We start from the raw sequence: 14,484 nt of genomic DNA, 5'->3' as shown, positions 1-14,484 counted from the left end.
GGAAGTGAAGAGGATAATATTCCTGCTGTGACCATTTGTGATCTCCGTGGCAAAAAGGATTTGAACCAGTGGAGCATTGTGCCCTGTAGACCATAGAGGAGCTTGAAGCTATTCATTAAGATGTTATGGTCAATAGTGTCAAATGCAGCCAAAAGACCAAGAAGGATAAGGATGGTTTATACAGTTCTATATAAGGAGATCTGAAGATTAAACACTAGACATAGGCAGGGCCGGATTTCCCACAAGGCCAACCAAGGCCCGGCCTTGGGGCAGCAGCAGGGGCGGACTGACCATACGGGCATGGCCTGAGGGCCCGTGGCCACTAGGGGGGCCCGTGGCCTCACCCCCTCCAATAGTTTTTGGATTGCTGACTGGGCCCGGAGAAGACTACGGCTCGTCTCCTGCACCATACTCTCCATGGACGGCCGAGCGTCCCGTTGCTGTCATCCAGATGGCCAAGGTGAACCCCCTCCCAGATAGTGCCACTCCATCCCCCTGCCAGCGCTCTGCCACCCTCAGTGGTTGGACCGCCGCATGTTCGGACGACTGTGCGGGGACGGAGAGGCTGTGACAGTCAGGTCTGTGCAGCCTGGCGGACCCGCTACAGACACTGCAGGCACCGCCAGGCAGCACATCCTGCTGTGTGTGAGAGGACCTTCTCCTGCTCTGCGTCCCGTCCCCTGGGCACCAAGAAGAAGCCATTTTAAGTGACGGAGCCGCAACACATATTTGTGTGAAATCCGGATTATCAGTACAAAGTCTGAGCAGCTTTCCTGACTCTCCTCATTGCTGAGTTCCACCTTAGGTCGCTGGCTGCTCTCCGGGCCGTCTCTCTACAAGCACTACAAATCTACATTGAGAGACGGCGGCGTGCCTCCGAGAACCCTCAGCTGTATTTACAAAAACCAGACTGTAACCTGGAGAGCCGGAGCCCGTTGCTGGTATGTAAAACTTAATGCCTTGATTTTTTTTTTTTATGAGCTGGAAATGGGGGGGCATTTTAATCTTTTAGGCTCCATTCACATATAGGGTTTGCGTTTCCCACTTGGTCTTCCGCACGGGACGCAAACGCTATATGTGAAACAACTGCATGATTCCGCTCGTTTGTGGCCATTACAGTATATAGCCACGAACGCACGGAATCTGCCGGATTAATGCACTTGCACTATTTTGGGGGCAACGTGGTTTCCGCAATAGTCTGAAGAATGCACATTAAAGTGCATTTTTTTTTCTGCTTAGTGTGGCTCCGTACGTATTCGTACAGCTGACTATTCACGGACAGCCGCCCGTGCATAGTCACAGCTCCATTCATACTGGAGCGTCTGTCTGCGCGTATTCGGCTGTGTGAATGTGCGCGGAGCCAAACTAAACAGAAATAACAATGCACTTTAATGTGCATTGTTCAGACTATTGCGGGGGGCTTGTGGGTGGGGCTTGTATATGGGCGGAGCACAAGGGGGCCCCATAATCTTGTATTGCCCGGGGGCCCCATATGTTGTCAGTCCGCCCTTGTGCAGCAAGGAGTAGAGGTGCAGCAGGGGTGTGGAATTCCTATCTCCCGATGCCTGGGACATGCAGTTCCGGGCGCCGGGCGGGTAGTTGTTTTCTACATTTAGCCCCGCTTTGGGCAAGCAGAGCTAAATGTAGAGCGGGGAAGCCACCGCCTGTTATGTACAAGTGATCCCGGCGATGTCGTTGAGATCACTTGTATGCAGCCTGCAGGTCTGCTATTCTCCATGGGGGAGGTTTGCCGGGTAGGGGGGGGCATTGAGGAACCTGGCTTTGGGGCAGCAGAGAGAGTAAATCCAGCACTGGATATAGGTCTGTATTTGACCCAGCCACATTGACAGCTGCTGAGATAAGAGATCCACCACATGGGGAGTGCATTGTTTAAATCCTGATCACGACTTATAGATGTACATTGTCAGAAGAAGCAGTAAAAAGCATCCATTGTGTAGCACTGCAAAGCAAAAAAAACTAAAGTTTCCCAGCACACTCACCAGCCAGCTTGCAAAACAATACACTGTCTAGAGTTAAAAACAGAGGTTTGCACACCACTGCCTCATCAAGGCCCCTCTGTGTGGTGTGGTTCTTACTCTAATCTATGAGGGCTGCCATTTTGTATTGGGATGAATTGAGAACAAAGATGAATTGGGTACAGGTTGCCCAGGAGGTAGCCCAACCTCTCTAAATACACAGGGGTTTCTGGTGTGTCCCTGTGCCTTTAAGGAGGTTGGTCTACCTCCTGGGCAACCTTTTTGTTTTTGCACTGTGTAAAGCTCTTTCATGTGCACCTTGCCTAAAGCGAGTTATGAATTAATGAGTGTGTTTGCCATTTGTTTCACGTGCTGCAAAGTAAGGCGGTAAATAATACCATCCCCTCTTATTTAAAAAAAAATGATTTAAAGCAGTTGCCTCCCCTTCCCCCACACTGAGCCACTATTACCTGGCGTCTCCCCACTTTTGCTATGTCCCGCAGCCTGTCCAGTCCGGGTACTGACGAGATGCCGCCGCCTCCTGCAGAGCCCGCAATGTACTGAGAGCCGCACATTCCTTGTGACAGCCGCTGCTTGAGGCAGTGAGAGGCAGCCCCGGAGCCTCCGTGCCGCTTCAATGATGGCCCAGCCTGCGCGGCATCAGAGGGGCCCGGAGACCACCATAATTTTCTCGCGGACCACCGGTTGGCGACCGATGATTTAAAGGGTGTTTTCCATGTAAAAAAAACCTGACAAATGCAAACTATGCTCTTTCATTTCACTTGTCCAAACTAAAATACCTGACTATCCATGGCTCAGTTCTATACTACGATAGTCCCTGTAGGCTTGACGAAGGAGAAGGTCCCTCCAAAATATGCAGCGTAGTAGCACTCAATCACAGCTCACCCAGTAGAGTCTCCTTGCCTTTGACCGCAAGAACATCCCAGCAACCTGCTGTATTCCTGCTGCTGGCAGCCTCCTACGGTACCGCCCTGTGTATTTGTGATGCTTTTCAATACACCCCCTGCATTTAACAAATCCAACCCACTCAACACACTTTCTCTGTATACTGGAACACATGTGACAACACACACACATGATGCTGAACAATATTTATTTGAATATTCACTTTCCCTTCACATTATTGACACATAAAGCCATCAATGCTTTCATTTTTGTATTCACCTGTCGCTTTTTTAACTGGACCTTCTACTTATTTTTTGTCCAGACTTGAACTTCACATAATTGAAGGTATTGTTTTTTTCCACGTAAAATGATATTGACGTATCGGCCAACCAGGCCGCGGCATAGGACGTGCTGTGTTCCTCCAGCTGGGATCGAGGTGACCACCCCACACCTGTAAAGTAAAATTAGTAATACTGATGATAGTGAAAGTTACATCAATACCAATAATATTACATTTATTTATTTATTTATAAAAGCAACAACATAATAAAGTAAAAAAAACTCAATAATGGATAAAATAAAAAAGGAGCTTTTCCTGCAGCGCTTACCTCCAAGCTGGCAGTATTCCCCGCAGTATTTCTTTTTATATAGCTACTAGATGTCCTCTGTTTTAGGGTTAAATGACAGCCAGTGTCATTCCTCCCTCTTCCTCTGAGCCTGGGCTGTCATGGACACACCCCCTGGGGAGGCGTCATCATGAAGCATTAATGAAGCATGAAGTATTATTGCACTCAGCACTGCTCACTCATCATTACATGGGCGCTGTTCAGTGCAGCAGTAAGAGTCGCTCTCTGCTGCTTCTGAAGGAAGTGGAAGGACCCATGATGACCCCCTGGAGGAAGGCCCCTGTTTTGAGGGACTGACAGGACTTAACAAGAAAAATGAAAGCAAAAAAATGAGTTTATCACACATTTTTTTTATTTTTTTTTGCAGCACACAGACATTTGGACATACTGTATATGTTGGATATATTGGAAATATATACTGCATACATATATATGCAACAATGCAAAAGCTCAAAATGACTATTGGTCCCACAGAGTGACATACTGTATGTTGTGCCAATATGTAAAAAATAAAAGAAGAACTGTGAAAAGAGAACTACACGCAAAAATAGACCAAAAAAAATTATAATCACTGTACAGTGTGAGTAGAGCAGTACTATGTCATTGTGAGGTCATAGTGGTGGAGTGATGGATCACCAAAAGCTTATCTAATGTCCTATATACTGTCAGGGGTCAACATAACTCAATGGCCAACAGAGGGAGGGTCATATCAAGACTTAATAAAAAACAAACAAACACAGAATTACGTGCAGCAGTAAGAGCCACCCCCCTGCTCCTGCTGGATGAGGAGAAATGGAATAATCCATGATGGCCCCCTGGAAAAAAAAGTATGTGTGTGTGTGTGTATATATATATATATTTATATATTTGTGGTCAGAGTCTGGCCGTGAACATGCGTTAAAACCCCTACGTACCGCAACCTGAGGTGTGCCTTGATCGTCCTGGACAATATCCCTAAAAGGGGGCATATTTAAGAAATGTACTGTATAACATGCCTCTTCTGCTATTGAGAGTCTGTCTGATTGATTGATTATATATATATATATATATATATTCAATAAAGCAGAAACATAAAAGTGTAAATAGAGCAGAACAGTGGCATTGGGAGGAGGTCATAGTGGTCGAATGATGAATCACCAAAGGCCTAGTCCTATCTACTACTATTCCTGCAAGGGCCAACAGAGGGAGGGTCATATCCAGGCTTAATGGAAAAAGAATCTCCGCAACCTCTGGCCAATATGTAAACCAACGACCAGTCAAAGAAAACAAATCAGATTAAATTTTCAACTCAAGCCCCATGGGGCAAGAATTTGTAACTCAAAAACAACACAAGTGCACTTTGTTTGGAGGAATAGGTAATGTTGAACATCTCCCCTAATAAGGGATATGATGGCGTGAATAAGCATGCTCTTTAAGCTCGGGTGTGAACGCATAAAGATATGTAGTTCTGACAATTGTATGTGGTTAAGGAATTGAGAGAATTGGAGTTAGCCAAGAGAAGTCTTGTAGTCATGCATTGTGGGGTTGATTTACTAAATGGTTAGAGTATGTAAAATCACCACGGCTCATCCATATAACCTCTCCTTATCTCGACCCCCATCTATATAACCCCTCCTCATCTCCACTCTCCATCTCATTAACCCCTTCTCATCTCCACCCCAATTTTCACTTAGCTTAGTGAATTAGGTGAAGGTAAATAAAAATTCACTTTGCAAAGTGAACGCGCTCTTTTCCTTTATTAAATCAGCTCCAGTTTGTAATTTTCTCTGGTTGAGTTCTTATTGGAATCAAGACAGAAAGAGTTTTGCTTTCCATGCCCGCCAGCACGCAGACAAGATTACATACGTTTCTAAATCAATAACTCTACATGGGAGCTTCAATCATCAAAAGGCTCATTGTAGTGCTGGGTAAACCTTCAGGTAAAATACTTTCTCGTGAATGTATGAGTTCTTCTTACTACCGGGAGAAAATTGCATCATTTATGCTGAGAAGTTCAGCTCCAATAGGTTAGCAGAGGTGATAAGAACTGGGAGTTTTCATTACCCCACAATTTGGGGGGAAATTGGGAGAATTTGGTGAACTTTTTTCGTTTTTATGAGATTTTATGACCCGGTTAGGAAGGTGAAATTAAAGTGTATGTAAATCCAACAATGAACGTCTCTTATTTATTCTGGTAAACCAACCATTGATAGTGTTTGTCATAAATGTCCAATAAATGCAAAACATACTTGTTGAGTCGGCCAGAAAACCTGTGAGCTGATAACTTCCTGTGCAAAACAAAGGGCTATATAGATGTGGAGGAGGAGATAAGGAGATGGGGAAGGATTATAGAGATTGGCGGTGGGGATAAGGAGGGGTTATAGAGATGAGGGGTGGGGATGGGGAGGGGTTATCGAGATGAGGGGTGGAGATGAGCAGGGGTTATAGAAATGGGGGTGGAGATGAGAAGGGGTTATATAGATAGGGGTAGAGATGAGAAGGGGTTATATAGATAGGGGTAGAGATGAGAAGGGGTTATATAGATAGGGGTAGAGATGAGAAGGGGTTATATAGATAGGGGTAGAGATGAGAAGGGGTTATATAGATAGGGGTAGAGATGAGAAGGGGTTATATAGATAGGGGTAGAGATGAGAAGGGGTTATATAGATAGGGGTAGAGATGAGAAGGGGTTATATAGATAGGGGTAGAGATGAGAAGGGGTTATATAGATGGGGGTCGAGATAAGGAGAGGTTATATGGATGAGCCGTGGTGATGAGGAGGGGTTATAGAGAGGGGGTAGAGATGAAGAGGGGTTATATAGATAGGGGTAGAGATGAGAAGGGGTTATATAGATGGGGGTAGAGATGAAGAGCGGGTTATAGAGATGGGGTGGAGATAAGGAAATGTTATGGAGATGGGGGATGGGGATGAGGAGAAGTTATGGTGATGGAAGGTGAAGATGTGGAGATAAGGAGGGGTTCAAGAGATGGAGGGTAGAGATGAAGAGGGGTTATATACAGTAGATGAGAGGTGTAGATGAGGAGGGGTTATAGAGATAGGGGGTGGAGATGAGGAGGGGTGATATAGATGGGAGGTGGAGATGGGGAGGGGTATGAAGATGGGAGTAGATATGTTATAGAGAAGGGGGATGGGAATGAGGAAGGGTTATAGAGATGGGGGTGGAGATGAGGAGGGGTTATAGAGATGGAGGTGGAGATGAGGAGGGGTTATAGAGATAGGGGGTGGAGATGAGGAGGGGTGATATAGATGGGAGGTGGAGATGGGGAGGGGTATGAAGATGGGAGTAGATATGTTATAGAATAGGGGGATGGGAATGAGGAAGGGTTATGAAGATGGGGGTGGAGATGTGGAGATGAAGAGGGTTTAAAGAGATGGGGGTGGAAATAAGGAGATGTTATAGAGATGGGGGAAGGGTTATGAAGATAGGGGTGGAGATGTGGCAATGAGGACGGGTTATAGAGATGGGGGTGGAGATGAAGATGGGTTATAGAGATAGGGGTGGAGATGAGGAGGGGTTATAGAGATAGGGGGTGGAGATGAGGAGGGGTTATAGAGATGGGGGTGGAGATGAAGAGGGGGTATAGAGATGGGGGTGGAGATGAAGAGGGGGTATAGAGATGGGGGTGGAGATGAAGAGGGGGTATAGAGATGGGGGTGGAGATGAAGAGGGGGTATAGAGATGGGGGTGGAGATGAAGAGGGGGTATAGAGATGGGGGTGGAGATGAAGAGGGGGTATAGAGATGGGGGTGGAGATGAAGAGGGGGTATAGAGATGGGGGTGGAGATGAAGAGGGGGTATAGAGATGGGGGTGGAGATGAAGAGGGGGTATAGAGATGGGGGTGGAGATGAAGAGGGGGTATAGAGATGGGGGTGGAGATGAAGAGGGGGTATAGAGATGGGGGTGGAGATGAAGAGGGGGTATAGAGATGGGGGTGGAGATGAAGAGGGGGTATAGAGATGGGGGTGGAGATGAAGAGGGGGTATAGAGATGGGGGTGGAGATGAAGAGGGGGTATAGAGATGGGGGTGGAGATGAAGAGGGGGTATAGAGATGGGGGTGGAGATGAAGAGGGGGTATAGAGATGGGGGTGGAGATGAAGAGGGGGTATAGAGATGGGGGTGGAGATGAAGAGGGGGTATAGAGATGGGGGTGGAGATGAAGAGGGGGTATAGAGATGGGGGTGGAGATGAAGAGGGGGTATAGAGATGGGGGTGGAGATGAAGAGGGGGTATAGAGATGGGGGTGGAGATGAAGAGGGGGTATAGAGATGGGGGTGGAGATGAAGAGGGGGTATAGAGATGGGGGTGGAGATGAAGAGGGGGTATAGAGATGGGGGTGGAGATGAAGAGGGGGTATAGAGATGGGGGTGGAGATGAAGAGGGGGTATAGAGATGGGGGTGGAGATGAAGAGGGGGTATAGAGATGGGGGTGGAGATGAAGAGGGGGTATAGAGATGGGGGTGGAGATGAAGAGGGGGTATAGAGATGGGGGTGGAGATGAAGAGGGGGTATAGAGATGGGGGTGGAGATGAAGAGGGGGTATAGAGATGGGGGTGGAGATGAAGAGGGGGTATAGAGATGGGGGTGGAGATGAAGAGGGGGTATAGAGATGGGGGTGGAGATGAAGAGGGGGTATAGAGATGGGGGTGGAGATGAAGAGGGGGTATAGAGATGGGGGTGGAGATGAAGAGGGGGTATAGAGATGGGGGTGGAGATGAAGAGGGGGTATAGAGATGGGGGTGGAGATGAAGAGGGGGTATAGAGATGGGGGTGGAGATGAAGAGGGGGTATAGAGATGGGGGTGGAGATGAAGAGGGGGTATAGAGATGGGGGTGGAGATGAAGAGGGGGTATAGAGATGGGGGTGGAGATGAAGAGGGGGTATAGAGATGGGGGTGGAGATGAAGAGGGGGTATAGAGATGGGGGTGGAGATGAAGAGGGGGTATAGAGATGGGGGTGGAGATGAAGAGGGGGTATAGAGATGGGGGTGGAGATGAAGAGGGGGTATAGAGATGGGGGTGGAGATGAAGAGGGGGTATAGAGATGGGGGTGGAGATGAAGAGGGGGTATAGAGATGGGGGTGGAGATGAAGAGGGGGTATAGAGATGGGGGTGGAGATGAAGAGGGGGTATAGAGATGGGGGTGGAGATGAAGAGGGGGTATAGAGATGGGGGTGGAGATGAAGAGGGGGTATAGAGATGGGGGTGGAGATGAAGAGGGGGTATAGAGATGGGGGTGGAGATGAAGAGGGGGTATAGAGATGGGGGTGGAGATGAAGAGGGGGTATAGAGATGGGGGTGGAGATGAAGAGGGGGTATAGAGATGGGGGTGGAGATGAAGAGGGGGTATAGAGATGGGGGTGGAGATGAAGAGGGGGTATAGAGATGGGGGTGGAGATGAAGAGGGGGTATAGAGATGGGGGTGGAGATGAAGAGGGGGTATAGAGATGGGGGTGGAGATGAAGAGGGGGTATAGAGATGGGGGTGGAGATGAAGAGGGGGTATAGAGATGGGGGTGGAGATGAAGAGGGGGTATAGAGATGGGGGTGGAGATGAAGAGGGGGTATAGAGATGGGGGTGGAGATGAAGAGGGGGTATAGAGATGGGGGTGGAGATGAAGAGGGGGTATAGAGATGGGGGTGGAGATGAAGAGGGGGTATAGAGATGGGGGTGGAGATGAAGAGGGGGTATAGAGATGGGGGTGGAGATGAAGAGGGGGTATAGAGATGGGGGTGGAGATGAAGAGGGGGTATAGAGATGGGGGTGGAGATGAAGAGGGGGTATAGAGATGGGGGTGGAGATGAAGAGGGGGTATAGAGATGGGGGTGGAGATGAAGAGGGGGTATAGAGATGGGGGTGGAGATGAAGAGGGGGTATAGAGATGGGGGTGGAGATGAAGAGGGGGTATAGAGATGGGGGTGGAGATGAAGAGGGGGTATAGAGATGGGGGTGGAGATGAAGAGGGGGTATAGAGATGGGGGTGGAGATGAAGAGGGGGTATAGAGATGGGGGTGGAGATGAAGAGGGGGTATAGAGATGGGGGTGGAGATGAAGAGGGGGTATAGAGATGGGGGTGGAGATGAAGAGGGGGTATAGAGATGGGGGTGGAGATGAAGAGGGGGTATAGAGATGGGGGTGGAGATGAAGAGGGGGTATAGAGATGGGGGTGGAGATGAAGAGGGGGTATAGAGATGGGGGTGGAGATGAAGAGGGGGTATAGAGATGGGGGTGGAGATGAAGAGGGGGTATAGAGATGGGGGTGGAGATGAAGAGGGGGTATAGAGATGGGGGTGGAGATGAAGAGGGGGTATAGAGATGGGGGTGGAGATGAAGAGGGGGTATAGAGATGGGGGTGGAGATGAAGAGGGGGTATAGAGATGGGGGTGGAGATGAAGAGGGGGTATAGAGATGGGGGTGGAGATGAAGAGGGGGTATAGAGATGGGGGTGGAGATGAAGAGGGGGTATAGAGATGGGGGTGGAGATGAAGAGGGGGTATAGAGATGGGGGTGGAGATGAAGAGGGGGTATAGAGATGGGGGTGGAGATGAAGAGGGGGTATAGAGATGGGGGTGGAGATGAAGAGGGGGTATAGAGATGGGGGTGGAGATGAAGAGGGGGTATAGAGATGGGGGTGGAGATGAAGAGGGGGTATAGAGATGGGGGTGGAGATGAAGAGGGGGTATAGAGATGGGGGTGGAGATGAAGAGGGGGTATAGAGATGGGGGTGGAGATGAAGAGGGGGTATAGAGATGGGGGTGGAGATGAAGAGGGGGTATAGAGATGGGGGTGGAGATGAAGAGGGGGTATAGAGATGGGGGTGGAGATGAAGAGGGGGTATAGAGATGGGGGTGGAGATGAAGAGGGGGTATAGAGATGGGGGTGGAGATGAAGAGGGGGTATAGAGATGGGGGTGGAGATGAAGAGGGGGTATAGAGATGGGGGTGGAGATGAAGAGGGGGTATAGAGATGGGGGTGGAGATGAAGAGGGGGTATAGAGATGGGGGTGGAGATGAAGAGGGGGTATAGAGATGGGGGTGGAGATGAAGAGGGGGTATAGAGATGGGGGTGGAGATGAAGAGGGGGTATAGAGATGGGGGTGGAGATGAAGAGGGGGTATAGAGATGGGGGTGGAGATGAAGAGGGGGTATAGAGATGGGGGTGGAGATGAAGAGGGGGTATAGAGATGGGGGTGGAGATGACGAGGGGTTATAGAGATGAGTGGGGAATGAGATAAGGAGAGGACTGTTTGTTCAATAATTTTTCTAAAAAAGCTCAACATTGAAAATAAAAAAAACTTTATTTCTTTTGTAAATATCTTTGCAATTCTTTGTACCAGAATCATCATTGTAGTTGTCTTTCTATGGAATGAAGTGCATACTGACAGTAACACGTTTTTCTATCTTGCATTGATCGAAGTAGGAAAAAGGTGCAAATATTAGTTGTGCGATGCTTTTTTTTTTGTCTATAGATTGCATGGAAAAACAAAATCATTTTTGGAAGACAATATCACCAAATGCAAACCTTGTCTGTCCTAATGAACGATATACTGTATTACTGTGAAATGATCACTGAATAAACCGGCCCATAGCAGAAATGTGTAACAATGTTCTGGTCCATTGGGGGGTGTACAGGTGTAAGAGAGAGAGCTGAAGAGGGTAAAGAATCACCCTTACCTGTGATTATCATTTCCGTTGTTGGCCAGAGAGTTTCCTACGAGAATTTCCGCTCCGTTCAGTCTCTCACTGCAGCAGTCTCCCCTGTTGGTGATGGTGATGTATTCGATCTTATAAGGTCTGAGCAGGTCCACCCTCCACCATGGAGACGGGTAATTGTGTGTATGTGAGCAGGAGCCGTGGGAGAAGGCCGGGTCCTGGTTCCCATCTATGGCATTTATGGCTGCTGACTGGTAGCCAAAGCGTTGACTTATAAAAAGTGAGGATTGAGTCGCTCGACCTTGAAGGGCAACATTCCGATCTGTTAGACAATATGAGGGTAGATGTAAATATGACTCATTATACAAAGAGTAAGAGAGAGGAGATATCGGGAAGGAACACATCTCTTATAGCCTTATGTGACACTAAACTCCGGAGTTAAATCCTAAAACTACATTCAAGTCCCCTAACTATGAATAACAATGTATCTTATTTGTATCACTGGGCTGTAGATCCTCAAATCATCTCTGAATTGGTCCTTCCTTCTGGAGGGGGGCTACTTGTGTTCTTCATGGTCCCTGTGTGTGTTGTAGAGTAGTCACCGCTTCAAGCTCGCTCCCGGGATCTCAATACAAACTAGTAAACGAAACCTGAGATTGTAGTCCATCACGGACTCGTGAAAATGCCCAGACATCAAAAAACGATACTTGTGCTTTAAAATGTCAAATTGAAGTGGCTGCCTTAGGTCCCGTGTATGCTATGCAGAGGACCTTGCGCCAGCCTTCTTGGGAACTACGCCGCGCCTGTTTACATAGCTTCCTTCCTACCCCACCCCCCCCCCCCCCGGAGACACTACTCACCTCTCCTGAGATCCTCTCCTCCGCCCAAGACATCAGACCAGCACCCTGAAGCAGAGCGGCAGCACAGATTATGTAGCAAATTCAGATACTATTATTCTGCATATGCATCGCTGAGATCTGTAGTTCTCTTTTGCTGATGGTATCATTCTGCATTGCTGTATAGTGTATTGCTGGGATTTGTAGCCCCTCTACTGCTTGGAGTCAGTAGCAGAACTACCAGGGTTGCAGTGGTTGTAGCTGCGACCCGGCCTTGGTGCTCCACCACTCTCATAAAATCATTAGTCTGTATTCTTCTAGAAAAACTGTCACATGACACTAAAAAAAGCACACCATTGTGCTCTTAATATGACAGCAACTCTCTTTCCCCCATCCTCATCCACTCCTGGCAGCAGAACCCCCATGCTTCAGTGCATGCATTATGCACATCCACCAAAACCCCCACTCTGGGGTGTGCAGAGTGCATCCCTTCCCTTGGGTGCATGTAGTAAGCACAACCACCAACTGGCTTCCCTCCTCCAATCTGGTGCATGTGCTATGCCCCACCCATGCTCCTGTGCCTGCACTAGGCCCATTCCTGATGCACCAAAGCAGGAAGGAAGAGGTGTGCAAGCAGTACCGCATATATGTGATACATACAAGAAAGTGGCAGGCAGGAGTGGGGAGGAGGCAGGGGAAGAAGGAGAGCAGGATGGGGGGCAAGTCTCTGCACAATGGGCCTCTGGGTTATACTTGCCCCACGGGCCAAAAGTTGCCAATCAAGTCTCGGTGGTGACCCATCCCAAAGACGTCACAATCCAACATGGGTCCCAACACATAATTTAACAAACACTACTCTAGCTAATATGTGTCTATGCAGCAGATTAGGGACCTCCCTTCTGTCTAGGAGCCAGAGGAGAATCCAGCAGTTGAATGGTGCTGGTGGACCATAGAAGACCAATGTTTCCATAACTGGTAACATTTCTTACTCAGAAAAGAGGCCTTGTATTAAAGAGAGAGTCATCAACCCCCTTCCCATATACATGCATTACACACAATATCAAGGTATGTTTTTTTATTGCCTGTACTGTACTGATTGGAGCATATTGTGACATCTGTGTCCATCCAGTTTTTTTCTCCAACTTACCGGACCCATGTTAGGTCTCTGGGGAGTTGGATGTAAGTGGACATGTGTTGGCTTACATCAGATTACCTCCAATGCTTTACAATCAGGTCGGCCAAAATGGAACTCTGTTGCTTTTGGTTCTCTTGACCTGGAAGTGGTTGGAGGGTCATTGGATGTAACTGGCTGTCCACAGACTAACATTGGTCTTCCGATCAAATCCTCCTAAGAAACTGACAGGCGGACCCGATCAGACCACGCATCTGAAAGGGGCCTATCTATCTATCTATCTATCTATCTATCTATCTATCTATCTATCTATCTATCTATCTATCTATCTATTAATTGGTATCTATAGATATTTATATAGATAGCTAGATATCCTTTGGGATAGGAGCCAGGGAAGAATCCATCAGAGCAGTTGAATGGTGCTGTATAGATAGAGAGAGAGAGAGAGAGAGAGAGAGAGAGAGAGAGAGAGAGAGAGATAGATAGATGGATGGCTAGATAGATAGATAGATAGATAGATAGATAGATAGAACTGAGGTTAAAGACCCATCTATCATCTTGCCATGTGTCTATATTGCATACCTTATAAGTGGCTTAATAATAACAATAATAATTAGGAATGCACGAGTATCGATATTTTTTTATCAGTACTTGCCGGTTCCAGAGTACCAATACCGGTGCCACGTGCCCCGATTATCAGGAAGTCCGGCGGCAGATTATGACACATCGCCTCGCTTCCTGATTGCCTGGGAGCCGGCGTTCTATTGAAAGGACACCAGCTTCACTTGCCGAGGCTGCCTGGCTTCCTGACCAATCAGCAAGCCGGGCGACGGGTCATGAGGTACCATAAAACTTCCCAAATAGCAAGCGATTGAGCTGCAAGTTTTAAAATGACTTGCTAGACTATTGCTAGACTTGCCGAACTTCACCATTTTGTTGCACAATTACAGCAAGTCTGCATTGCAAGTCTCCAGACCGGCGAGCTTGCAGAGCTCTTGCTAAGACCTGCAGGACTCGTGCTGTAGACTTGCCAAGCAAATTTGCTACAAATTCAAAAAGTGTCACCTAGAACTTGTGCTGCAAGTCTACAACTTGCCAGGAACGTGTGCAGCAAGTAAACAAGAATTACAATTTAACCCCGACACAAGTTTGTGGCAAGTTATCCTTGCTATCTGGGTTCATGATTGGTCAGGAAGCCAGGCTGCCTAGAAACAAGTGAAGCCAGTTTCCTAGCCAATCAGGAAGCCGGGAGACAGGTCATGACCTGCCGCCTGGCTTCCTGATTGGTTAGGAAGCCAAGCTGCCTACCAACAAGTAAAGCTGGCTTCCTAGCCAATCAGGAAGCTGGGTGGCAGG

General features: G+C 48.0%; 1 protein-coding gene across 1 annotated transcript in view; it reads right to left on the bottom strand.

Moving 5' to 3' along the window:
* Positions 1–3,185: 3,185 nt before the first annotated feature.
* Positions 3,186–14,484, bottom strand: part of LOC108803198 (fucolectin-1-like) — a 13,922-nt gene continuing 2,623 nt past the window's right edge. Inside the window, exons 4-6 of the mRNA XM_018575037.1 lie at positions 12,021–12,065; positions 11,182–11,482; positions 3,186–3,333 (exon numbers count right to left, since the gene is read on the bottom strand). Coding sequence (XP_018430539.1) covers positions 3,186–3,333; positions 11,182–11,482; positions 12,021–12,065 — 494 coding nt within the window. The remainder of the gene's footprint in view (positions 3,334–11,181; positions 11,483–12,020; positions 12,066–14,484) is intronic.

This window comes from Nanorana parkeri, unplaced genomic scaffold (genome assembly GCF_000935625.1).
Source record: "Nanorana parkeri isolate BGI_ZX_2015 unplaced genomic scaffold, ASM93562v1 scaffold3489, whole genome shotgun sequence".
In the NCBI taxonomy this organism is placed as follows: domain Eukaryota; kingdom Metazoa; phylum Chordata; class Amphibia; order Anura; family Dicroglossidae; genus Nanorana; species Nanorana parkeri.
This window is presented reverse-complemented; position numbering and strand designations above follow the sequence as displayed.